Consider the following 27,186-nt stretch of genomic DNA (forward strand, 5'->3'; position numbering starts at 1 on the left):
ATGAGCCATGCATACAGGGGGGAATATGAGCCATGCATACGGGGGGGGGGGGTGAAATATGAGCCATGCATACAGGAGGGGGAATATGAGCCATGCATACAGGAGGGGGAATATGAGCCATGCATACGGGGGGGGGGGGAATATGAGCCATGCATACAGGGGGGGGGGAATATGAGCCATGCATACAGGAGGGGGAAATATGAGCCATGCATAGGGGGGGAATATGAGCCATGCATACAGGAGGGGGAAATATGAGCCATGCATACAGGGGGAGGGGGAATATGAGCCATGCATACAGGAGGGGGGTCATTATACAGTATTATTAAGCATCATGTGGGATTATTATACAGTATGGAGAACTGTGTGGCCATTATACAGTATGGAGCATCATGTGTGGCCGTTATACAGTATGGAGCATCATGTGTGGCCAATGGCCATTATACAGGATGGAGCATCATGTGTGGCCGTTATACAGTATGGAGCATCATGTGTGGCCATTATACAGTATTGAGCATCATGTGGGATCATTATACAGTATGGAGAACTGTGTGGCTGTTATACAGTATGGAGCACTATGTGTGGCCATTATACAGTATGGAGCACTATGTGTGGCCATTATACAGTATGGAGCACTGTGTGGCCATTATACATTATGGAGCATCATGTGTGGCCATTATACACTATGGAGCATCATGTGTGGCCATTATACAGTATTGAGCATCATGTGTGGCCATTATACAGTATGGAGAACTGTGTGTGGCCATTATACAGTATGGAGCATCATGTGTGGCCATTATACAGTATGGAGAACTGTGTGTGGCCATTATACAGTATGGAGCATCATGTGTGGCCATTATACAGTACGCATCATGTGTAGCCATTATACAGTATGAAGCATCATGTGGGGCTATTATACAGTATGGAGCATAATGTGGCCAATGGCCATTATACAGTATGGAGCATCATGTGTGGCCATTATACAGTATGGAGCATCATGTGGCCATTATACAGTATGGAGCATCATGTGTGGCCATTATACAGTATGCAGCATCATCTGGGCCCGTTATACTGTATGGAGCATCACGTGGGGCTAGTACACTGTACGCAGCATCATTTGGGGCCATTATACAGTATGGAGCGTCATGTGTGGCCATTATACAGTATGGAGCGTCATGTGTGGCCATTATACAGTATGGAGCGTCATGTGTGGCCATATTTTTTTTTTGTTTATAATTATTGTTTACGAAACATTGTGATCAGAAGTGCTAAATGGGTGTGGTTGGGGCGTGACTAGTTGTGAAATGGGTGTGGTCAGAGGTGTGGCCTAAAATTTGCCGCGGCGCGCTGCGCAAGGGAACTTTCCCTTCCTCGAAAGTTGGGAGGTATGTAATGTGTACGGAAAGTGTGCAGACCCCTTTGCATATTTCACTCTTTGTTTCATTGCAGCCATTTGGTAAATTCAAAAAAGTTCATTTTTTTCACATTAATGTACACTCTGCACCCCATCTTGACTGAAAAAAAACCAGAAATGTAGAAATTTTTGCAAATTTCTTAAAAAAGAAAAACTGAAATACCACATGGTCATAAGTATTCAGACCCTTTGCTCAGACACTCATATTTAAGTCATATGCTGTCCATTTCCTTGCGATCCTCCTTAATGGTTCTACTCCTTCATTGGAGTCCAGCTGTGTTTAATAAAACTGATAGGACTTGATTTGGAAAGGCACACACCTGTCTATATAAGACCTCACAGCTCACAGTGCATGTCAGACCAAATGAGAATCATGAGGTCAAAGGAACTGGCCAAGGAGCTCAGAGACAGACTTGTGGCAAGGCACAGATCTGGCCAAGGTTACAAAAGAATTTCTGCAGTACTCAAGGTTCCTAAGAGCACAGTGGCCTCCATAATCCTTAAATGGAAGAAGTTTGGGACCACCAGAAGTCTTCCTAGACCTGGCCGTCCAGCCAAACTGAGCAATCGTGGGAGAAGAGCCTTGATGAGAGAGGTAAAGAAGAACCTCAAGATCACTGGCTGTGCTCCAGAGATGCAGTAGGGAGATGGGAGAAAGTTCCACAGTCAACCATCAGTGTAGCCCTCCACCAGTCCGGTCTTTATGGCAGAGTGGCCCGATGGAAGCCTCTTCTCAGTGCAAGACATATGAAAGTCCACATAGAGTTTGCTAAAAAAAACACATGAAGGACTCCCAGACTGTGAGAAATAAGATTCTCTGGTCTGATGAGACGAAGATAGATCTTTTTGGTGATAATTCTAAGCGGTATGTGTGGATAAAACCAGGCACTGCTCATCACCTGCCCAATACAATCCCAACAGTGAAACATGGTGGTGGCAGCATCATGCTATGGGGGTGTTTTTCAGGGACAGGACGACTAGTTGTCATTGAAGGAAACATGAATGCGGCCAAGTACAGAGATATCCTGGATGAAAACCTCTTCCAGAGTGCTCTGGACCTCAGACTTGGCCGAAGGGTCACCTTCCAACAAGACAATGACCCTAAGCACACAGCTAAAATAACAAAGGAGTGGCTTCAGAACAACTCTGTGACCATTCTTGACTGGCCCAGCCAGAGCCCTGATATAAACCTAATTGAGCATCTATGGAGAGACCTGAAAATGGCTGTCCACCAACGTTCACCATCCAGCCTGATGTAACTGGAGAGGATCTGCAAGGAAGAATGGCAGAGGATCCCCAAGTTCTCGTGGTAAAAACTTGTTACATCATTCCCAAGAAGACTCATGGCTGTACTAGCTCAAAAGAGTGCTTCTACTCAATACTGAGCAAAGGGTCTGAAAACTTATGACCATGTGATATTTCACTTTTTCTTTTTTAATAAATTTGCAAAAATTTCTACATTTCTATTTTTTTTCAGTCAAGATAGGGTGCAGAGTGCACATGAGAAAAAAATAACTTTTTTAAATTTACCAAATGGCTGCGATGAAACAGAGTGAAAAATGTAAAGGGGCCTGAATGCTTTCCGTACCCACTGTATATTCCCCATCCTGATATGTATGTTACCCATGCTAGTATAAATGTCCCTTGTCCTGGGCCCCATCCTGGTATATATTTCCCCATCCTGGTATGTATAGCTGCCATCCTGGTATATGTCCCCTGTTCTGCCGCTGTTCTTTAATGTATAGAAAAAAATAAACCATTATACTCCCCTCCCCCGCTGTGCGGCATCCTCTTTTGAAGTTGGCTGCTGACTTCAGAGTGCAATCACAGGGAGAGCATGACGTCACTGCTATGTATCCCAAGACAGGTGCGCGTCAACGTCAAGTGCTGTTCTCTGATTGGCTGGCTGCGTGCATGGACCTGATGGATCTCTGTGCCGCAATACACTTTAGGCCTGTTTCACACGTCAGTGGCTCCGGTACGTGTGGTGACAGTTTTCTCACGTACCGGAGACACTGACTCACGTAGACACATTAAAATCAATGTGTCTCTGCACATGTTAGCGTGTTTTCATGGACCGTGTGTCCGTTTGAAAAACACGGAGACATGTCAGTGTTCGTGGGAGCGCACGGATCACACGGACCCATTAAAGTCAATGGGTCCGTGTAAAACACGTACCGCACATGGATGCTGTCCGTGTGCCGTCCGTGTGCCGTGCAGGAGACAGCGCTACAGTAAGCGCTGTCCCCCCAGCTTGTGGTGCTGAAGCCGCCATTCATTTCTTCTCTCCAGCAGCGTTCGCTGGAGAGAAGGAATGAAAAATATTTTTTTTATTTTTTTTGTGTTTAAAATAAAGATCCTTGTCACCAGCCCCCTCCCACCCCCTGTGCGCCCGCCCGCTGGAAATAAAATACTCACCCGGCTCCCTCGATGCTTCCTCTCAGCGCCACAGCTTCTTCCTGTATGAGCGGCACCACGGTCACGTGGTGCCGCTCATTACAGTGATGAATATGCGGCTCCACCCCTATGGGAGGTGGAGTCGCATATTCATCACTGTAATGAGCGGCACCACGTGACCGCTCATACAGGACAAGCTGCGGCGCTGAGAGGAAGCAGCGAGGGAGCCGGGTATTTTATTTCCAGCGGGCGGGCGCACAGGGGGTGGAAGGGGGGTCGTGACAAGGATCTTTATTTTAAACACACAAAAAATAAAAAAACAATGATTTTTCATTCCTTCTCTCCAGCGAACGCTGCTGGGAAGAAGGAATGAATTCCGGCTTCAGCACCAGATGCAGGGGACAGCGCTTATCTCTAGCGCTGTCTCCTGCACGGTCCGTGTGGTACCCAGTCGGCACACGGCTGCCGCACGTGTGCCACACTGATGTGCCACATGAGCACACGGACACGGATAACTCCGGTACTGATTTTTCCGGGACCGGAATTATCTGGACGTGTGGGACAGGCTTGAGTTGAAGTTTGCACTGGTGTTGGAGGGCCCCTCAATTGCATAGGCCAGGTCGTGACCTCTGAGACTGTGGGCCTTACATTCCTGCCCTTACCTACTTACTAAATTGTCTGACTTGTGCATGTTCATGCTTTTTCTGACCACACTGCACCTTTTTCCTTGTATTCAGGTTTTATGGGGTTTCTTAAGGTTTATTGTTTTTCAGAGATGTGTTGAATTTGTTTATTAATAGTGATGAGCGAATATACTCTTTACTCGAGATTTCTCGAGCATGCTCAGGGGTCCTCTAAGTATTTTTTAGTGCTCGGAGATTTAGTTTTCCTCAACTCAGCTGAATGATTTACATCTGTTAGCCACATAAGTACATGTGGGGGTTCCCTAGCAACCAGGCAACCCCCACATGTACTTACTGTATACTGGCTAACAGATGTAAATCATTCAGCTGTGGCAATTAAAACTAAATCTCCGAGCACTAAAAAATACTCGGAGGACCCCCGAGCATGCTCGAGAAATCTCGAGTACCGAGTATATTCGCTCATCACTTTAAAGTTGTTATGCTATTTATACTATTTCTTAGAGGGGTTATTTGTACTACATTATATACGTTTTGTCGGTAATTATAGGAATATGTACTATAAGGAAAAAAAGGCCAAAATTCCTATTTTTCGGAGGCTGTATGTCCTTTAAAAAATGTAAAAAAAATGATCCTGGCGCCATATGGTTCTTAATATGCTGGTAGAAACGTCAGCCCACCACGCACCACGGGTCGCTGTCATCGCGCACACATCATGCCGTATGATGAGCGACAGGAGTGCTGACCACTAACAATGCGTTTATTTCACCACTATTGATGGGTACATTATGACGGCATTAATAACTACAACTCGTCCTGCAAAAAACAAGCCCTCAGATGGGTAAGCGGAGGAATAATAAAGACGTAACTGGTGGAGTGTTATCATTCCTCATGTGCAGCCACAGACACGGGAGTTTCTCCACGCCTCATGTGGTGACGCACTGACAACTTTCCGGCCGCACGTCCTCCCGTGTGCACAAGGCGCAGCTCGCTGCGAGGTAACAGCCGCTCTGCTGCCCCCAGTGGCCGCCACCTGTCCGTGCAGCTCTGCAGTATGACACAGGAGGAGGGCGTTACTCTGCAGTACGCACGGCCCCGCCCAGCAGCCTGACAATGCGGTAGTGTCCGCCGGAATCTGCCTGCCAACCGTCACATCCAGCCTGACACCCGCAGCCGATAGAGGAAGACAGCACTGATGACCTAAAGGTCTCTACCCCTCTCAGCATCTACTACCAGCAGCGCCATTTTTGTGTAGCCCACATATCGTTATATGACAATATGGATCTTCAGGAAAATGGCTACAGTGGCCCGGACAGGGGAAATGACGTCTGTCGTGCTGAATTCGCTTCCTCTCACTCTTGTCACGTGACGCATGGGTGTGGTTTTTCTCAGCTTCAGACAAAGCGTCACCTAGCAACTGTCCGACGTATAAATTATTCATGAGGTGATGTCACCCCGTACGGCACGTTCTTCTACAGGCGTGTGACATCAGTACGGGTGAGGCCGGTTTGAACGACACAGTACAAGGTAACGGCAGCGGCGGGAGAGAGGGAAGGAAGGCCCGGGTGTGTATGGTAGGGGCGGCGGCTTGGTGTCCGGACATGAGTCCTTCATACGATGTCCCTCAGTAGACTAGCGGAGTCGTGGCGGAGATTTCTGGCACCTCACAGTAATCTGCCCCGAGTACACCCCACGTACTTCACCGATTATCTGCACCATATTATCCCTCACCTCCTCCCCGTACATCGCCCACTATCTGCCCCCCTATTACCGCCTCACCTCCTCCCCGTACATCGCCCATTATCTGCTCACTATTACCGCCTCACCTCCTCCCCGTACATCGCCCATTATCTGCTCACTATTACCGCCTCACCTCCTCCCCGTACATCGCCCACTATCTGCCCCCCTATTACCGCCTCACCTCCCCGTACATCGCCCACTATCTGCCCCCTATTACCGCCTCACCTCCTCCCCGTACATCGCCCACTATCTGCCCCCTATTACCGCCTCACCTCCTCCCCGTAAATCGCCCATTATCTGCCCCCTATTACCGCCTCACCTCCTCCCCGTACATCGCCCATTATTTGCTCACTATTACCGCCTCACCACCTCCTCTTACATCTTCTGGCTTCTGCCCCCTAATAATGCCTCACCTCCTCCCCGTACATTGCCTGTTATCTGCCTCCTTTTACCTCTTCCCCGTCCATTGCCTGCTAACTGCCCCTTACAACCCACTCACCTTCTCTCAATTATCTGCCCATGTTGCCTCTTCCCCGTACGTCGCCCATTATCTGCCCATGTCGCCCGTTATTTGCTCTTTAGTCTCTCTCCACTCTCAGAATTTATTCCACTGCTGTGATATAGGAGTATTACAATAAATCCTCAGACCCCTTGATTAAGAATGGGTTCAGCAAGTTTCTCACTGCGGGCCGCAACATTCAGACCACCAAGAAGCACACGAGACAGATCTGTCGCAATATTGAAAACCCCAAAAAAGATGGACACTTGAGCTGAAAATGTAGAAATTTAATATATATTAAAAAAAAATATATCAAACCACAATAATAGATAAGTAATGATACAAGACACAATAGGAAGTGAAAGGCAACACTCTAGTGCCACGTACAGGAGAAAGATCTCTAGCAGGATAATAAAATATAACCCCCGCCCCCCAAAAAAAATGTACAGAATAAATTTAATCTACAAGATGATAGTAGAGGTTACAATTAACACATGAAGTCTATAGTGCCAATAGATAGAAAACTGAATACAAAATATCCATGGAGCTAGCAAGGTAGCTAATTAAAAATACATAATGTATAAGAAGAACAATTATAATGCTATATATAGAGTATACAATCAAAATGGTAACTACTGCGGTGTATAATATGCGAATTGTCCTTACTTAGCTGCAAAGATAAAAAAGGCTCATAGGGCTAGACTAAATCAGAGAGGTTCATATACATGGTAAGATTGTAACACAGTGCAAGGTGCAGCCTCATTATACTGATCACTAGGCACCATATAATATCCTGAAGGTGATGTAAAAAGGGGAAATCCCATATGATAGACTGCACATGCAATAATCGGAATCTAAGAACCAACCTGCTGCTGTACGTGGAAGAAGCCCCATATTGGCTGATTTTGTATTGCTTGGATTCCTTTAATCTGGCATTCGATAACTCTGGGTTATTTCACAAGCCTGGAAGCAAAAATTCCTGCGATTCTGACCTTGTGTTGGCATTTTGGGTACCAGGTCCTGAATGTTGTCTAGTCTAACGTGGCAGTTATCTATTGTCACAATCTGGTAATCCAGATTGTTTTATTGAAGGGACTTTGCTGCACTGATAAATGAAACCCCTGTCTTGAAGCTTGTCCATGTTTGTGCGGAGAAAAAAGGTTGAGGAGCCAGCCCACTGATCCTGGAGAGAAGCACGGAAGCAGTCCCAATGGAGCATAGATAAATAGAAAAAAACGAAAATTTTCCAGCTTGCTCTTGATAAAATACAAAATTTAATCCAATAAATTAAAATGACAGTACAGGCTCCATGGACCCACCATAACCCCCAGAGGGTGAGCGACGCGTTTCGACTGACAAGCAGTCTTTATCCAAGCTCAAATAAATAAGCTTGGATAAAGACTGCTTGTCAGTCGAAACGCGTCGCTCACCCTCTGGGGGTTATGGTGGGTCCATGGAGCCTGTACTGTCATTTTAATTTATTGGATTAAATTTTGTATTTTATCAAGAGCAAGCTGGAAAATTTTCGTTTTTTTCATGTTTGTGCGGCCCTCTGCTTGGATAAGTGGCTTTGTGCTCAAGGGTCTGCTGTGTCTGCAGGTCTTCTAATCTGTGGTGCAGTAGTCTATCACTTGTTATCAGGCAGAGGCAGCACTGAAGGCTGACTGACATGTTCCCTGTCACTTTCTGCTCTTCATAAAACTTACCAGAAGTCCAAACTGGGTGGGAAACGAGATCCTGCCCACCTCACCAGTGCTGGGGAACTGGGTAAAGCTGGCCGTAAGCTGATAACTGCCTACAGGATCAGGGACCCCCACTGATACTGCGGATGCAGCTCGGATCATACATGTGCACTGCTGAACTCACACTGGAGTCTTCAGGACCCCCGTCCTCATTTTCTGTCAGGTTCCCAGCAATCATGCGTACATCTCGTATAATCAAGCTAGCAGGGGACGATAGGATTAGACGTGACTGGTCCAGTGCCACCCGTGGCCGGCTTCAGCCTACATTGTTCTAGTTGATTGACAGGTCTATCCCATGTGTGTGTATAGGGACAAAGTAAAGAGTCTGGATAAATCCAACATGACTGTTCTTCCAATTTTTGTAAGACGGGCAGCATGGGTTGGACTAATTTATCATTAAAAGGGGTCGTCTTATAATGCATCACCATGAGAGGAGATAGTCTTATGATCTCTGCAGATCTGACTGATAAGGTGGGGGAGCATGATGTCTCCAGTGTGAGGTCAGAAGAGGAGCACATGCATGACTATATACTCCATTCACTATATGGATGGGGGTCCCAGAAACCATACACAGCTTCTGCCTACAGATAAATGTATGGGGCAACTCTTAAAGTTTTATGACTGTTTTATTTTCCTGAAACGTCAGTGCATTTCAGAGTAACATACCTGGTCACAATTGTTCAGCCGTATTGTTTTATGCCGGCCGCATTTTGGGCAGCCTGAATCTAGTGACAGGTTCCCTCTAACAGAGTAAGTTTGCTTTTAGTTGTATGTAATGGCCACCTTCTGGCATCGATTGTCTGCAAGGCCCAAACACTAGACCACCGTAGTACAGCTACATTGTGCCCGGATGTTATGGCCTTCTGAGACCGGCCTGAAATAAGAGGAAGAATAATGAACAGTATCTGGTCAGAGTTCCTCTTTCTTCCTGTGTGACGGAGTTGGTTATAGTCTTGAGGAGACTGGAGAATGTAGTGATCTGTGGTCAGGGCTGCAGGAGTGGGCACGTGATATATATATTTTTTTTTCTTGATTCCTGACTACATCCTTTCTCCCTCCAGAACAATGGCTGTCAATGTTTATTCCACGTCAGTAACAAGTGACAATCTAAGTCGTCATGACATGCTCGCCTGGATCAATGAGTCTCTACAGCTCAACCTGACCAAGATAGAGCATCTGTGTTCAGGTAAGACGCACGCCAGAATTTTTTACTGTATTCTGAGAGGGGTGCCAAAGCTATCCACCTTTTGTCCTTGTGTTTCTGCTGAACAGTATGTTCAATACATGGAAACCTAGGCTCATATTGTAGGGTATCCAGGAACCATATTCCGGCCCCTATATATATATTACGCCCAACAAATCATGTACCAAAAAGGACACAGGAGCGTTAATATTTTGTTTAAAAATAGTAAATATACAAAAATGTATTGAAAGTCAAACAAAAAACACCCACATAAAATGACATTGAATGCGGACTCCATTGGCTAACATCTAATAATATGCCCATAATAGACAATAACTTTGATTTCAACATAAAATGGTATGGAAAAGAAGATCTGCCACATCTAAAACCCACATAAAGACCATGAAATGTATTACTTAAGCCCACTATCTACAGATAATGTCCAGTCCGGCTCATATACAGGCATATAGCTAATGATAGATCTGGGGTTCAGACCAGCCTACGGGAAAACCCATGGAAAGTCTCCATAAAGTGCCAGCTGGCGTAACAATTAACATGGGATGTGTAGTATGTGTAGCGATGTACTAATCAGAAGTCTTCGTCTTCTCTTGGGGAAGTTGGTGGTAAGGATTGCTGTTTACTGCTGTTGTTCCACACTGGTTGTGGAGATCCACCATGGGGTCAGTCCAAACTTTATATCGCCACATTGCCATAAGTTTGCTGATGGTTGACCTGTACCCCACTACTGAATTGTACTTATTTCACTGTAGGACCATGTGGTGATTTTGATTCAATTCAATAGGACTGTGTGGGAGTTTCCAGTACTAACAAAAAAAAATGTATTCACACACTTGGGAAACTGTTGGACCCCTTCCATTTCTTGGTACTGTAGCTTTATTACCTCTGACCAATTGGCTGCAACAGTGAACACAGCAGTACCAGGAATGTTGGGGTTCAGGTAAGTCCAAATTTTATCTTTATTTTGTTGTTCTTGCTCCTTTAAAAAAAAAAAAAAAAAAAAACTCTAAATCAAGAATTAAACTGCATTTTAGAGGATTATGCCCAGATGTTGTTGTGTATGTGTGGTGGTTTTTTTTTTTTTTTTTTTTTTTCCCCCTTGCTATAAAATTTAAGATTGGATTCTACAAGTCAGAACATGGCATATCCCCAAAGCCTGGCAACCAGTGTTCCTGGAATTCTGCCGCAGTGCCTGACGTTTTGGGTTGTTTTCTGTTGCTTGGTTAGATGGGCTGTGACTGGCTCCTGACTAGAGATGAGCGAGTTCGATTGGGTCGGGGCTTATTCGGCAAGCTATAGCGCTTACTGAATAAGCTGCAGAGGGAACCCGGCTTCCCGGCTCGCTCCTGCTGTTCAGCGCCGCACTGCATGTGTCGCGCCTGTGTTGGGCTCTCCATGCATCTGTTGAGTGTCACACAGCCGCGACACATGCAGCTGCGCCACTGATCAGCAGGAGCGATACAGGAAGCCGGGTTCCCTCTGCAGCTTATTCAGTAAGCGCTATAGCTTGCCGAGTAAGCCCTGACCCAATCAAACTCTCTCATCTGTACTCCTGATGTCTCCACTATAGAGACCACCTATGGTACTGCTTTGTTTCCCCCTCCTGTTTGGCTTCTGTGCTGGTGCCATGTAACGGAGGCCATTGTATCTACCTTTTAGAGACCCTTAGTCACTGGCCTTTGTATTTGAACGTGTTAATAGCTTTGCTGCTGTAGTGACAGCTCGTGTGTTTTTTTTTGTTTTTTTTTTTTTTCTTTCTTTCCCTAAGATCCAGGAACAAATACTTTCATTGTTGTGCAGCTTTGACCATTAATGTTGGGGGTTGTTTAGGTTTTGGATGGATTCAGCTCTGAGAATTTGGCGCTATAAGCTTCTTTTTTTTTTTTTTTGCCAAAGTTGGATGTTTTGTTTGCTTTTATGAAGTGTGGTGGCATTACCCCCCCCCCCCCCCCCAATAACCATGGTAGCCAGGTCCCTGCATACTGGTAGTACTGAGCAATGGCTTAGATGTGTGAGCCACTATGTGGTGGACCGTCCAGTATTACCCGGGAGGCTTCCTAGTGAGTGGTTCCAGTGGGTAAATCTCCTTTTCTTCACTTTCTCGTTAACACCCTCAGATGGTAGTAAATCTCCATATTCAGATCTGCTCTTCTCCGGTGTGGTCTCCTAGGTCTGTTCTTTTTCCATTCTATATTGGTAGCTCCTCAGGTCTATGAATAAACTACTTTACACAAGGCTACACAAGTCCCTGCTGTGAAGTAAGAAATAAAAGGCACCTCAGATTTTATTGCCTTTCAATCAGTGGGCCACCTTTGCTCTTATTTTGCGCCTTTTTTATTTTTTTGTAATCCATATTTTTTTTTCTGCGTGTTTCTGTGTCGGCTAGAAAAGGGGGGGCCTTGGCAGATCCGAGCAGTGTGTAGGCAGAACCTTCATATAGCTGCCATGTACATATATTTCCCCTGCAATGGCCACTGTACTCTGGGAGACATGTCTGTCTGAATGCCTCAGCTTATAATGAACCCCGCCTTGGTTATTAGGAATAGACTGAGTTGGCCATATAGGACCAGGTTGTACACTGCCGCCATTGTGGAGCCGGGAGTGTAATCAGAGGCTTTGTCTCGTGTTTGGATCCAGTCTTGGATTCAGCTGTAGTGAGTTGTGTGGGTTCTAAGAACTCCAGACGTTTCCCCCTTTATTGCCCACATGACTCCAGCGCTGTCACTCCCAGTTTGCGCAACAATTAAAAAAATGAATCTCTGGTCTGAACTTGTCAGATATTTCTGCCGCCTTTTATGGGGAATGTTTCTATATGTACCTGCCAGCCCTACTTCATCTAAAATATCTGATTATCCAGAACACTTCCAAAACGGGATTTAAAACATTGGAGTGGCCTTTTGGGTGTTTAATCCTTTAAAAGGGTTTGCCTTTAAATAACAACTTGTCTATCCTTAGGCTTGATGATCTGATCTGAGGGTCTGATTGCTGATTTCAGAATGTGGGAGCCAATATATAATAATCCAAGAAAAACAAACAAAATCCCACTTTAATGTATATTTGATAAAGATTCATCCTTTAAGTACTAAATTGTTATATATAGGTATACCAGCTGATGGATCAGATTTTATTTTTATTATTTTTTATTTATTTATTTTGTTTTTAACATGCAAGAAAAATAATATTAACAATTGATGCAATACTTGGTAAATGGTAAAGGAAGGACAGGGAAATTTTGTGATTTACTTATCCCTGCACAACCCTAGTAGTCCCTACCTTACCACGGAGGTTGATACCCTAAATCTAACGATATGGCGGCCCGGCTCATGGCCCTAATGTATACCCTACCTTGTCATATGAAAAGCCATAGATGTGCAAAGAAGGGTAACAGCAGTCATAAATATGTTAATATAATGCCAATGTTAAAGGAATATTAATTAAACTGTCTCCAAAAAAGAAGAATCACGTAGTGCAATAAATCCCAATTCACATAATTACTTGAAGGGAGCCAGTCATCAGGATCCAGCATGATAAACTAAAGATATGGGCATTAAGTCGCTGATTTAATAGGTACCTTCACTGTAGAATTCTGGAGCCTGGTTATTCTTTATTCACCAATAGAAGTTTTGGTGTAACAAGCGCTTTGTTCATCAGGGTGGGCCGGATCGGTCTACGCAAGAGCTGCCTGCGGCTAGAATGGCGCATAATTTTAAATCTTATGTAGATCCTTACACCAGAGGCAGGTGAGGGGCGAAGACCCTACCCACAGGCCCAAACCGATGCACAAACAGCTTGTCTCATCAACTTCTATTGGTGATTAAAGAATAACCAGTAAGGTACCTATTAAATGAGAACAGTGACTTTATGGCCATATCTTTAGTTTATCATGCTTGATCCTAATGACTGTTTCTCTCTAAAGGGTCTGTCTGGTCTTGGGCTACAAGTCTGCAGTCACTCTGTGCATCATGCTCTGTGAGGATTCTCTGGGAGCTGGCGGTCATGTGACTGCAAATATGGAATTTGCATACTTCTGTCAAAATTTTCTGACTGTATCTGACCTCGCTCAATATACTTGCATTGAGCGAGGCTGCGCCCAACTAGTCGGCATGTGACTCCTTTGTAAGCAAATCGCATGCTTGATCTCACACAAATGCTGCTTGACTCCTTACAGCAGTTCTCGGTGTGAAGATTCACAAGTCTGCAGTCCTCGTGACTGCAGACTCAAAGCTTAAGGCCTGAAAACTACTTTAACTATGGTCCATTGTGCCAGAAATATATTTAGTATTAGATGTATTCCCTGTCCCAATAGATAACCTCTCTCGGACAAAGAATATTCAACGACTCCCAACACTCCTAAGCCAAACAAAAAAGACCTCTACTGCCCAGTACACAGCTAAGATGGTGCGGACCATCCATGGTCGGTGGGACTGGCTTTCATGGCCGTAAGTGTTGGCTCTTGCGTCTGTCCCTTGGTGCTGTGCATGCAGAGGTACAGAAGGCAGCAGTGGTTGGCAATGCTTCTCTTTTCTCCAAAGGATGCCTGACTGTTTGGGCTTTTGCGATGCTGAGGAACAAGGCCCCTGCACAGCCACAGTAAAAACTCATGTTTAGGCTATAATAAAGGGAATAAAAGACTGCAAAATTGATGTGTGCGTTGCCAGAGCTAAAATATTTTCTACAAAGCATTGCCTGGTAAACAATGAAGGGGATTCATCCCGTGCAGTAAGCTGCTTGGTGGGAGTTTTTTGGAATTCAGACCCCCCCCCCCCCCCTCCCAAAATGATGTGATATTCCTTTTCTACATTAATGATGGGGCATAAGTGTTTTGATTCCAGAAGACTTTTTAAATGGTTATCCTATTCCTGCTGGTAGCATGAATCCGATCCTGATGGCAGTCGGGTGTATTTTTCTCGACTGTTTCAGCATTTCAGAGAAAATATAATCAGAAGTTCCGGCTGAGGACTGTAGCCAGAGACTAGGCTAGTTTGACTCTGCCGTGGCCGAAACTTCCCAGCTCTGCTACAGATTATTGACAGGTCTCTCTCTATGGACACATGAGGGCAAGACCTGTCAACTACCTGCAGCAGTGCAGGAGAAGGCAGCTAGGGATGGCGCCAGACTAGTATGGTCTATGGCCCCCATCTTATATTCTTCCCAAAATACTGGCGCATTTCAGAGAAACATATACCTAGTGGCAATCCTGAAACCAGGATATGATTTAGGGTGGCATGAATCACATAACTGGTTTGTTATTTTATTTATTTATTTTTTTTAAAGGAAATTGGTCAGTGGAAGGGAGTTACTTGAGTTAATGAGGGAGGTACCCTCATTACCGGAATTGTATAAGTGTTTAGTAGTTGGGAGGATGGTTGTGGCTGCTAATGTAACGGCTAATATAATTTACAGAAAATTGAAATTTTGCTAGATGCAAAAACCATTAATTCTGAAGTCCAAGTGGTAGGTGGATGTGAGGGATATCTCTGGAAGTGGTGGGATATTCATGTGTTAAACCTCTAGACTCGCTATTCGAGTGTCCGCTTCATATATAGAGTCCACATGGACTCCACGTGTCTCAGGTGCCAAAGCTCTGCTGTAGACCTCATGCACACTGTGTAGGATCGCACCATTATTGGAGCCATTTGATACAGAATATTATCCCTTAATAAGAGTAAATGCTGATAAAGCCGCAGGCTACTCCCCAGACGTGTATTTTGGGGGCGGTTGATAGCAGGTTGGACTCCGCTGTTGAAATTTGCATTTCTCATATCCTATTTTGGGCCTATAAGTTATTGGCTCTCCAATGGCGAGATGAGAGAACCCTCACACTCATACCCACGGTAGCTGAATTCTTAAGCAAAATCAAGTGTTACTGGCTTAGCAAAAGGAGAATACCAAAAGAGGAAAGCACAAATTCAAACCTCTCGCCATGGAATAATCCTGGTATAGGTCCTCTAAATATAACTGGAAATCCCCAGCATTTTAACCCCCTTCACGACCGCCGATAATATATCTCAAAAGATTGACTGTCACTTCCAAATAGAATACACCTGTTCAGACCAGTGTTCTAAGACTAGTAGCCATCTCCATACATAACTACCAAATAAATTGGCTCTCTATTGCTATAGCTTGTACACATGAAGTATATGAAATTAGAATTGCATTTATAGGATACACCCCCGAGTACTGCAGGAATCAAGTACAGTCATTGATTGACCATTATTTTTAATCTTTAAAGACTCCATAATAACAGGGTCTGTACCACAGGGCTGGCATATAGCAAATGTGGTGCCAATATTCAAAAAGGGGACAAACTGAACTTTGGAATTTATAGGACAGTAGTGGGTAAAATCCTGGAGGGCATTCTAAGGGATGCTATACTCAAGTATCTGAAGAGGAATAACCTCATGACCCAATATCAGCATGGGTTTACTAGGGACCGCTCCTGTCAGACTAATCTGATCAGTTTCTATGAAGAGGTAAGTTCCGGACTGGACCAAGGGAACCCAGTGGATGTAGTGTATATGGACTTTTCAAAAGCTTTTGATACGGTGCCACACAAAAGGATGATACACATTTTCCCCTATCCCCATTATTCATTTTATGTAAGTGGGTTAAGAGCTGGCTCAGGGATAGGAAACAAAGGGTGGTTTTTAATGGAGCACACTCGGACTGGGCCACGGTTAGCAGTGGGGTACCACAGGGGTCACTATTGGGCCCTCTTCTTTTTAACATATTTATTAATGATCTTGTAGGGGGCATACAGAGTGGAATTTCAATATTTGCAGATGACATAACTCTGCAGGGTAATCAATACAGAGGAGGACAATTTTTTATATTACAGGATGATTTATGTAAACTAGAAGCTTGGGCTGATAAATGGCAAATGAGCTTTAATGAGGATAAATGTAAGGTTATGCACTTGGGTAGAAGTAATAAGATGTATAATTATGTGCTCAATTCTGGGCAAAACCGTCAATGAAAGACCTGGGAGTATGGGTGGATGACAAACTCATATTGACTGGCCAGTGTCAGGCAGCTGCTACAAAGGCAAATAAAATAATGGGATGCATTAAAAGAGGCATAGATGCTCATGAGGAGAACATAATTTTACCTCTATACAAGTCACTAGTGCGACCACACTTAGAATACTGTGCACAGTTCTGTCTCCGGTGTATAAGAAAGACATAGGTGAACTAGAGCGGGTGCAGAGAAGAGCAACCAAGGTTATTAGAGGACTGGGGGGTCTGCAATACCAAGATAGGTTATTACACTTGGGGCTATTTAGTTTGGAAAAACAAAGGCTAAGGGGTGATCTTATGTTACTGTATAAATATGAGGGGACAGTACAAAGACCTTTCTGATGATCTTTTAACCATAGTCCTGAGACGGGGACAAGGGGGCATCCTCTACGTCTGCAGAAAAGAAGGGTTAAGCATAACAGATGTGGATTCTTTACTGTAAGAGCAGTGAGACTATGGAACTCTCTGCCGTATGATGCTGTAATGAGTGATTCATTACATTAATTTAAGAGGGGACTGGATGCCGTTCTTGAAAATGTGGGAGGACACTGGGGGTGCGTCTTAGTCTGAATCTCTTAGCGGCTGTGGTAAAGAGGTCACAGGTGGGAGGATGGGGAGTTCTGGTGCTATGGGCCTTGGGCTTTCATAAATTGTGAGCTAAGTCCCCTTCCCCCATTTGATTTCCCTGCTGTGGACTTCTGGAAAATGGCTACCGAAGATGGCACATGCACAAATTGAGATCTCTGGAGTTGAGGCATTTGCCTAAAGTCCATTGAAAGTGTGAGGTTCCGGGCTTTCACAAAATGTCGGTGGAGCCCCTGCACCCTCCAGCTTACTGCAGCAGCGACCCTGCTTCACAGCAGAGGGTAAGCTACATTCGGATTATAAGACGCACCCCCAATTCCTCCTCAGCCCCCTCCAAATTTGGAGGACAATAGTGTCTTTTGGTAATATTGTTTTTTTTCTTTCTTCACTGCCCAATGGTATAAAATTCTGTGACCTGCCTGTGGTGTCAATATGATCACTGCATCCCTAGATGAATTAAGAGGTGTAGCTTGTAAAATGGGACCACTTATTGGGGAGGGGGGGGTGTTTCCGCTGTTCTGACACCTTAGGGGCTTTGCCAATGTGACACGGGGAAACCTGCAAACCATAACGTGCATACCTCTTATGGGGCATTGGTGTACTCGGGAGAAATTGCGTAATAAATTTTAGTGTTTGGTTTCTCTAATTGCCCCTTTTGAAAACTACAAACTTGGGGCCAAAGCAACATTTTAGTGGAAATAAATAAATGGTAATATTTGATTTTGAGTTCTGTGAATCCCCTGAGGGTTAAAAATACTCACTACTCCTCTAGTAGTAGTCTAGTTGTAAACTACCTCCTCAAGAGGTGTAGTTTACAAAATGGGGTCACTTGTGGGGGGTTTCTGCTATTTTGGCATGTCAGGGGTTCTTCAAATGCAACATAGGGTTCGCAACTTATTCTAGCCAAAATGGTGCTCCTTCCCTTCTGAGCCCTGCCATGCACCCAAATGGTAGTTTTCTGTCTCATATGTGGTGTACTGAGGAAATATTGCACAACAAATTGTGTGGTGCACTTTCTCCTTTTACCCTTGTTAAAATAAATATTTTTTTCCTTTTCACACTTCTTTTAGTCCCGTAAAGAACCTGAAGGGTTAATAAGCTTCTTGAATGTGGTCTTGAGCACGTTGAGAGGTGCTTTTTAAAATAAATAAATAAAAAATAAATAAAACAAATGGTGCTTTGGGTATTTTCTGTCATAGGCCCCTCAAAAATCACTTCAAATGTGATGTAGGGTTTTTTCTTTGTTTGTTTCATAAATTTTTGTTGGAAAAATGAGACCTTGCTGATCAACTTCTAACTTAACAAACAAGACCTTCCCTTCGAACTTCCTAGACATACCGTATTTTCTGGTGTATAAGACGACTGGGCGTATAAGGCGACCCCCAACTTTTCCATATAAAATATGGAATTTGGGATATGCCTGCTGTATAAGACATCTTATACGCCCAGTCATCTTATAAGGCGTGTGGTTCCCAGGGTCTGAAGGAGAGGAGGCTCTCCTTCAGGCCCTGGGATCCATATTCATGTTAAAAATCTAATATATAAAGCTGAATGTGTATGTATGTGTGTATGTATGTCCGGGATTGGCATCTGAACCGTCGCAGCTACAGCCACAAAATTTTGCACAGTCACACATCTGGACCCCGAGAGCGTCATAGGCTATGTTGTGAGGTGAAATTTTAACCCCGCACTTTCCAGTTCACCAAACAATTTTGCCCCTTTCTACATAATGGGGGAAAAAATGAAAGGAAAAGTGTTGGAGGCAAATTAACAGCAGCCAGATGTGAACAAGGGGGACTTAAAGAATGAGAGCGATGGCGCCAAAGAGTATATACTGTACAGTTGCTAAGGTGGGGCCCCGACATGGGATAATCACCACACCACCACGGGGATATGAACACACACACAAAATGCACCACACACTACCACGTGCTCGAACACATATACCACTCTCAGCGCACATTTCACCACACATACACCAACCTCGCCACATAAAAGTTGAAACACAAGTCGCCGCTCAAAACTCGCCACGCGCAAAACTCTCCACATGCAAAACTCGCCACACGTGCAAAACTCACCTCATGGAAAACTCGCCACATGCAAAACTTGCACACGCAGAAAAATTGCCACACGCAGAAAGATTGCCACATGCACAAAAGTTGCCTCACACAAAACTTGCACATACTCAAAAGGCACCACACGCAAAACTTGCTGCACACAACTTGCTACACTCAACTTGCTACACTAACCTGTCACATGCAACTCGACACACAAAAAGTTGCTACACGCATGTCGCCACACAACTCATCTCACAAAAGTCCCTACATGCATGTCGCCACACGCAACTTGACACACGAAACTCGCCCTAAAACACACACAAGTCTGGTATTATCCTTCAAAAATAAAAATCTGATTAATAAGCAGACAAACTACAAGAGCAACAAATGTACCATATAGGAATCCGGCAGCTGTCAGTCACATGACCTGTCTATTATGTGTATGTGTGAGCTAATATATACTGCCAGGGGGGTGGGCTTCCTGTTGGCTGGGGATTTATTAGGCTGCCAATAGCAACCAATCACAGCTCAGCTTCTATTTTGCTACAGTTAATTAACCTGAGCTCTGATTGGTTAATATAGGCAACAAAGACATTCTCAGTATAACAAAGCTAATATATGTTGTGAAATTCTTCTATTAGCTTAGTTTTTGCCTTTTAATAATTACATTTCTATCTGTTTGTTTTGTGGTTTTTGTGTGCAGAATAAATTTTTGTTAACACATTCTATTTTGCGAACAGCAGTCATTAACCCGGGCGAAGCCGGGTAGTACAGCTAGTTTAGTATAAAGTCCAACATTAGATCCGTCTGAATTACTATAGGCCCTCTCCTTCTCTGTGCCTGAAATGCGTGTTGAACCCGTCTGTATTGATATAGTTTTAACACCGGGAACTGAAACTCCTGTTGCAGCACATCGAAAGGCTTAAGATTCCCATTATGAATCGGCTGACGTATCAACCCAATGCCTTTTTCCTTCCACTCTCCCATTCCTTCCATATGATTGAATTCTTGAATAGAGGGGTTATGCCAAATAGGTGAAAACTCCGTGAATCTCACAACCCCCCTTATTCGTTTAAGCGTCTGCCATACCTTATGAATTAAATTTATGGTGTGAAAACCAGTTCCCGATTTCTTAAATATTCCTGCTTCTAGGCCCTGACACAAGGGCCCCATGCCAATAATATATACCAGACTGTTATGACCCTGACCTTCCTCAAACTCTTTCCCCCAACCCCTAAGATGTTGGCTCTGCGCAGACAAAAAATACAACCAGGGATTAGGCAGGGCAAGTCCCCCTCATCTTTAGGTCTCTGCAGTATCTCCTGCCTAATTCTCGGACTCCTCCCACCCCATACTAACTCTCCAAATAATGATTTTAGTCTACAGAATCTGGTCTGTGGGATCCAAACCGGAGAGTTATGTAAAATATATAAAACCTGTGGCATCACGACCATCTTAAAGGGAACCTACCACCCCGTTTTTTAAAAATTAGATAAAAATAGTGTGAAATAGGGGCAGAGCTGGGCTTTACATTAGGGCCTTTTCGGTGCCTTTACACCCCCGTTAGGCTGTCCAAATACCTTTGTGAAGTGGCCGTTTTCTGCTGTCACTCAAGTGGGTCAGGTCGGATGGGCGTGGTCACAGCGCTGTTTGTCCCCCAGGATGAATAACGGCGCGGTCTTCGCTATTTAGCCGTTTACCGGTGGGCGCGGCCATCTTTCCTGTGGCCGCGCCTGCGCAGATGGAGCGCTCTGCTGCCCGGGACTTCAGGAAAATGGCCGCGGGATTCCGCGCGTGCGCAGATGGAGATCGCGGCGGCCATTTTCCTGAAGTCCCGGGCAGCAGAGCGCTCCATCTGCGCAGGCGCGGCCACAGGAAAGATGGCCGCGCCCACCGGTAAACGGCTGAATAGCGAAGACCGCGCCGTTATTCATCTCCTGGGCAGTGGATCTTCTTTGGACATGCGCACACCACTACGCCACCAACGTAATGATGAGCAGGATCCTGGGGGACAAACAGCGCTGTGACCACGCCCATCCGACCTGACCCACTTGAGTGACAGCAGAAAACGGCCACTTCACAAAGGTATTTGGGCAGCCTAACAGGGGTGTAAAGGCACCGAAAAGGCCCTAATGTAAAGCCCAGCTCTGCCCCTATTTCACACTATTTTTATCTAATTTTTAAAAAACGGGGTGGTAGGTTCCCTTTAAGGAGATTTACTCTACCCACCACTGACAAATGCAACTTATTCCACGCTGCTATTTTGGCACGTAATTTGGTTATTAGTGGCTCGAGATTGAGCTCTTCAAATCTAGTTAAGGGGAGAGACACCTGGATCCCTAGATATTTAAATTGTGAAACCACCCTTAATTTTGTACCTTCTTCCACTTCCCTCGTACAATCCACTCCTCTGTCCACCTGTAAAACACTTGATTTATCCCAGTTAATAATCAACCCTGAAATTTGCCCAAATCCATCAATTAATGAAATTACATTTCTCAAAGGATCCCCAGGACCCTCAAGAAAAAGCAAAATGTCATCAGCGTACAGAGCAATTTTTTTCCTCCATTTTTCCCGTACACAAACCCCTTCACTAACTGAGACCTTCTGATAGCTGCTGCCAAAGGCTCCACCGCTAGAGCAAACAGCAACGGGGACAACGGGCACCCCTGCCGCGTACCTCGAAACAATTGAAAGCTGTCTGACAGTGCATTGTTCACTCTGATTTTAGCCACTGGAGAGGAGTATAGGAGCCTCACCCATGACACAAAAACTGGCCCAAACCCACAGCGACCCAGCACCGACCACAGGTATTGCCATTCTATACTATCGAAGGCTTTGTGTGCATCGAGGGGAAACCACCACCCTCTCACCAGCATTCTCCGCCGGTATCTGCATATTGAGAAATAACCTTCTCAAGTTGATGGCAGTGGATTTATTAGGCATAAAGCCCGATTGGTCCGAATGGACCACCTTTTCTATCACCCGAGTCAGTCTGTTCGCCAAGGCCTTAGCCAAAATCTTAACATCTGTTGTTAGGAGTGATATTGGTCTATATGACTCCGGCAACCGTGGATTCTTATCAGGTTTTGGGATGACCACAATAATGGCCTCCCTCACGGAAGCGGGCACCATTCCCCTCTCCAGTGACTCCTCAAAGACCCCCAACAATCTGGTCAGCGACTCCTCAGAAAGGGCACCATAGATCTCAACAGGAATGCCATCAGCCCCCGGAGCCTTCCCCCCCCCCCCTGCCATGGACCCCAGGGCACCCTCCAACTCTTCCACCGTAAGCGGCCTATCTAACCAATCTCTGTCCTCAGCTTCTAGTCTAGGTAGATTTGCCTCTTCTAAAAATCTGACAATTTCTCCTTCTCTCTGCCCCGTGTGTGATGCATACAATTTGCTATAAAATCCCCTAAAACCTTCCAAGATTTGGGCCCCCTGTGTTGCAATATTACCATTCTCTAATTTTAAGGCATATACGTGTGTCAAATCCCTCTGTGCAGACGCTACCACTGAGAGAAGGTGACCCACCTTCTCTCCTTCCGCGTAAAAGGCCTCTCTTTGGAAAGCTCTCGCTCTCTCTGCTTTGCGCAAGTGTAATTTGTTTACCTCCTCCTGAGCCTTCTTCATACGATTCACGGTGTCCTGTGAACGCAAACTACTCAATGCGGCCTCCGCTGCCCTCAATTCCTCCAATATCCCTTTGTCATATTCCCTTGTTCGTGTCTTATGCCTAGATATCTCTTTAGATAATATCCCCCTCAAATAAGCCTTCATGGTGTCCCAGACCACATGTTCCGCTGCACTACCGTCATTAATTTTAAAGAATTCCTTTATCTCTTCCCCGATCTTCCCCATATCAATCTGTAACCAGAAGGGGTTTATCTTCCAACCCAATTTAGTCATCCCCCCCAGGGCCTTCAATTTGAAATGTTACTACCACTGGACTGTGATCCGACACTATTCTAGGCAAATAATCCACCTCTTGTACCAACCTATCCATTCCTTCGTTACCCAGGGCCATGTCAATACGAGATAAAGAGCCATAAGTCGCTGAATAACATGAGAAACAGTATGTATCAGTATTACGCACTCTCCATAAGTCTTTCCATGCCACTTCTTTCAAATAACTACCGAACGCTGTCAAATTCACCTCCTTCCTCAACGTAGCATGCTGCCCCCTATCCCAGTGATCGTCAATAATATTGTTAAGATCCCCTATTATGAGCAATGGAACTCCTCCCCATCTGCCCGATAAATTTAGGATTTCCTGTAGTTTTTTCCCTGAGTACGGTGGAGGAATATACACCGACACAACACACACCAGTCTAGCGAACAACTTACACACAAGGAATACATACTGTCCATTACTGTCTATTATCACCTCTACCTCCTCGAACGGTATGCCTGTATGCACAAGGATTGACACTCCCCTAGCATAGGCCGAGAATGTCTCATGGTAAGCCTTCTTCACCCATCTTTTTTGCAATATACCCGTTTTTTGTTTTACTAAGTGAGTTTCCTGAAGGCATACCAGCGAGGGTCTCTGTTTAACAATATACTGCAAAATAGCCTTACGTTTTGTATCATTCGATAGGCCTCTGATATTCCAGCTCAAAATTTTAACTCTATCTCCCATCATTTTGCATAATAGTTAACCTTCTCTTCTTCTTTCCATTGGACTCCCTTACCCCCCTAAACTGGGCCCACCTACCCAAAACTCCCCCCCCCCCCCCCCCCCTCAAGCCCTCATTATAACAAAATAACCCCTAACCTTACCCTTCCCTCAAAAACTTCCTCCCCCCAAAACGTTACAACAATCAACGTATAATCTCCTACTCCCTCTCTGTATGAGAAAGGGGAACGCGCTGTCACTATCCCAGCAGTGGCTCAAAAGCCGATACCAACCACCAGTAGATTTCCCACTACCTTTCAGTCGTTCCTCCCCCCCACCCTTTAGAAACAGAATATAGAAACAGTTGCGCCGCCAAACACAACCTTAGCGCACAGGAACCACATATAGATTCCTCTAGTAAGATATCAGAATTAACCAACAACTCAATTTTCCTCCCCCCCCCCCCCCCCCAAAAAAAAAAAAAAAAACAAAAAAAAAAAAACTATCACATTAGCCAGAAGTCCACATCTGATCCTCCTCAGCGGATCTTTTCTGCACCAATACGTTTTGCATTCAAGTCCAGCCAATGTGACACTTCCTCAGGATTTTGAAAAAAGTGGACCTTTTCCATGGCCACCACACGTAGTTTAGCCGGATACAGCATAGAATAAGCCAGTCCCAGTTCACGTAGGCGTCTTTTAGCCTCTCCGAACTTCATCCTGAGCTTCTGTACAATTGTAGAATAATCAGGATAAAAAGATATTCGATTGCCGTCAATAGTCAATTCCTCCATATTCCTGGCCCTCCTTAGCAGAATATCCCGGTCTCTGTAATTTAGGATTTTAGCTAGAAAGGTCCGTGGGGCGGAGCCAGGGGGCAGAGGTCTGGTTGGCACCCAGTGAGCTCTTTCAACCGCAAATAGTTTAGTGAGACTGTCCCCTCCAACCTTAGTTTTCAAACGTCTCAATAAAGTCAGTGGGGTTATTTCCTTCTGCCTTTTCAGGCACACCAACAATTCTCAAATTGTTCCTGCGCGAACAATTCTCCAAATCATCAGTTTTAAGCTCCAACTCCGCAATGCGCTGGACATATTTTTTTTCTCTCTGTCAGTTCAGCAATCTGATCTTCTGCACCTCCCACACGCCCCTCCAACAGTTCCACTCTGCCCTCCATTTTATGCATAGCTGAGCGAAAAGAGGCAACCTCCCCCTTCAGGTCGTCCACCTGGACAGTCAGGGTTGTCAATGCAGTCTTGCAGAACAATACTGCAGAAAATATATCCTTCAGGGTCGGTTCCCCAGCCCCATCAGCACTCCCAGTCCCCAGTTGTGCAACACAATCCGGAGTCAGCTCAGCTACATCATCTAGTGGAGGATTCCTCATATCTGATACTGTAATAGATGCCATGGGGGATCCGCTCACCATCCCTTCTGCCTGTGCCCCAGACCTCACTCCCACCTGCTCCCCCTGAGACCGTTGCCTCTCTTGTCACCTCTCCAGCGGCTCCCTGCATCCTCTGTCCTGGCAAACTGCTCCAGCCTAGCTATTACCTCCAGCCTCTTCTGATAGGCAGCGCTTGCCTTTGCCGCCTCTTCCACAGCGCTGTCGGCGCCATCTTGGGAGCGCGTGCTGCCCGCCATCCCGACCTCTTGCGTGTCATCCTGCTGTGTGAGCACAGCGCGGCTGGCTCCCTCCGCTCCCCGGACACTCAGGCGCTTTCCCCCGGTATGTGGCATTCGGCGGCGCCTCTAATTGAACCGGATCACCTTTCGGGCAGCGGGAGAGGTCCGACACACGTCCTCTCACATCTCCTGCTAGGCCACGCCCCCCGACGTCACGGTCTTGTGATTGGTCCGTGACCGCTCATGTGACCGGTCACCTGACCGTGACGTCATCGAAGGTCTTCCACGCTCTGCAATTCTTAGGAAAGGAGGCAGACGCTTGCAGCGGTGACAGCCAGGCTTCTAGGAGGGGTGAGTATATCCATATTTTTTATTTTTATTCTTCATTTTTTACATGAATATGGATCCCAGGGCCTGAAGGAGTTTCCTCTCCTTCAGACCCTGGGAACATCCAGGATCGCTCCCTGCACACGCCGTACCCGGCGTATAAGACGACCCCCGACTTTTGGGACAATTTTTAGGGGTTAAAAAGTCATCTTATACGCCGGAAAATACGGTACTTTGTTTTAAAAATGATGCAGTTGTAAAGTAGACATGTGAGACATTTATTAACTATTTTGCATGATGTAACAATCTGGTTTAAGGGTGTAAAAACTAAGTTTGAAAATTGCAAAATTTTTGCAAAAATTCCAATAATTTCAAACCTAAAAAAAAAAAAAAAAAAATAGACCTAAATTTGCTACTAACGTAATGTACAGTGTCATGGAAAAATAACAAATCGGTGGCATCCTTTGACGCATTCCAGACTTGTTACCATATAAAGTGAATTGAAATAACTGGCCTGGTCAGGATGGTGAAACCAGGCTCTGAAGCTAAAGGGTTAAGGTACCATTGTCCTTTTTTTCAGAGACTGTAAAGGGGGTCTCCTCATACAGGAAATGCCAGTACTTGTCATGACTTTTAAACACACACTGTGATTGGCTAAAGAGGATGACATGACTAGTGCTGGCACCTTGTCTCGGGTGTCTGACCCGTGGGAGCGTTGCGGAGTCTTGATTTGCAGCTATTAATGCTTGTCCTACTTTCTCCTGGCAGGTAGTGTATATTGTCAGTTCATGGACATGTTGTTTCCCGGATCAGTCACATTAAAGAAGGTAAAATTTCAAGCCAAACTTGAACACGAGTACATCCAGAACTACAAAGTGCTACAAGCCGGCTTCAAGAAGATGGGCGTTGACAAAGTGAGTACAACGTGACCTTGTGTGGCATATTGGGCAGGCATACAGCCGGCACTGACCTGCAACTGTTGGGTCATTACTGTGATCCTGATGTGCCCACAGTATGGCCAGCATGGGACGGTCACAACAGATTTCCCCAGTCCATAGCAGATGCATTGAATGAATAAAGGGTTAATATCCCCATGTTCGTAATCTATCACCAATATGAGGAAGGCATGAACTCGTCAGATAAATGTCCGTTCTCTAGGTAGTCCTTCCCACCATGCAGGGGATTCTGCTGCTTTGATCTAGCAGCAGCGACCACACTTGTCATTTAAGATTTAGGGTATGTGCACACGTTCAGTTTTTTTCGCGATAGGATGCATATATCTGCGTTTTTATCATTTAAAATGCATTCTGCAATTTTTGTGCACATG

At 45.1% G+C, this 27,186-nt stretch overlaps 1 protein-coding gene across 3 annotated transcripts in view; it reads left to right on the forward strand.

Moving 5' to 3' along the window:
- Window positions 1-5,836: 5,836 nt before the first annotated feature.
- Window positions 5,837-27,186, forward strand: part of MAPRE1 (microtubule associated protein RP/EB family member 1) — a 37,139-nt gene continuing 15,789 nt past the window's right edge. For 2 of the 3 annotated variants that reach the window (XM_077253117.1, XM_077253119.1), the window contains exons 1-3: window positions 5,837-5,976; window positions 9,492-9,616; window positions 26,628-26,773. In XM_077253117.1, coding sequence (XP_077109232.1) covers window positions 9,496-9,616; window positions 26,628-26,773 — 267 coding nt within the window. In that variant the 5' untranslated portion in view covers window positions 5,837-5,976; window positions 9,492-9,495. Of the gene's footprint in view, window positions 6,015-9,491; window positions 9,617-26,627; window positions 26,774-27,186 lie in introns of all 3 variants that reach the window. The other variant, XM_077253118.1, reaches the window with a different exon arrangement.

Source organism: Ranitomeya variabilis, chromosome 4 (genome assembly GCF_051348905.1).
Source record: "Ranitomeya variabilis isolate aRanVar5 chromosome 4, aRanVar5.hap1, whole genome shotgun sequence".
NCBI lineage: Eukaryota > Metazoa > Chordata > Amphibia > Anura > Dendrobatidae > Ranitomeya > Ranitomeya variabilis.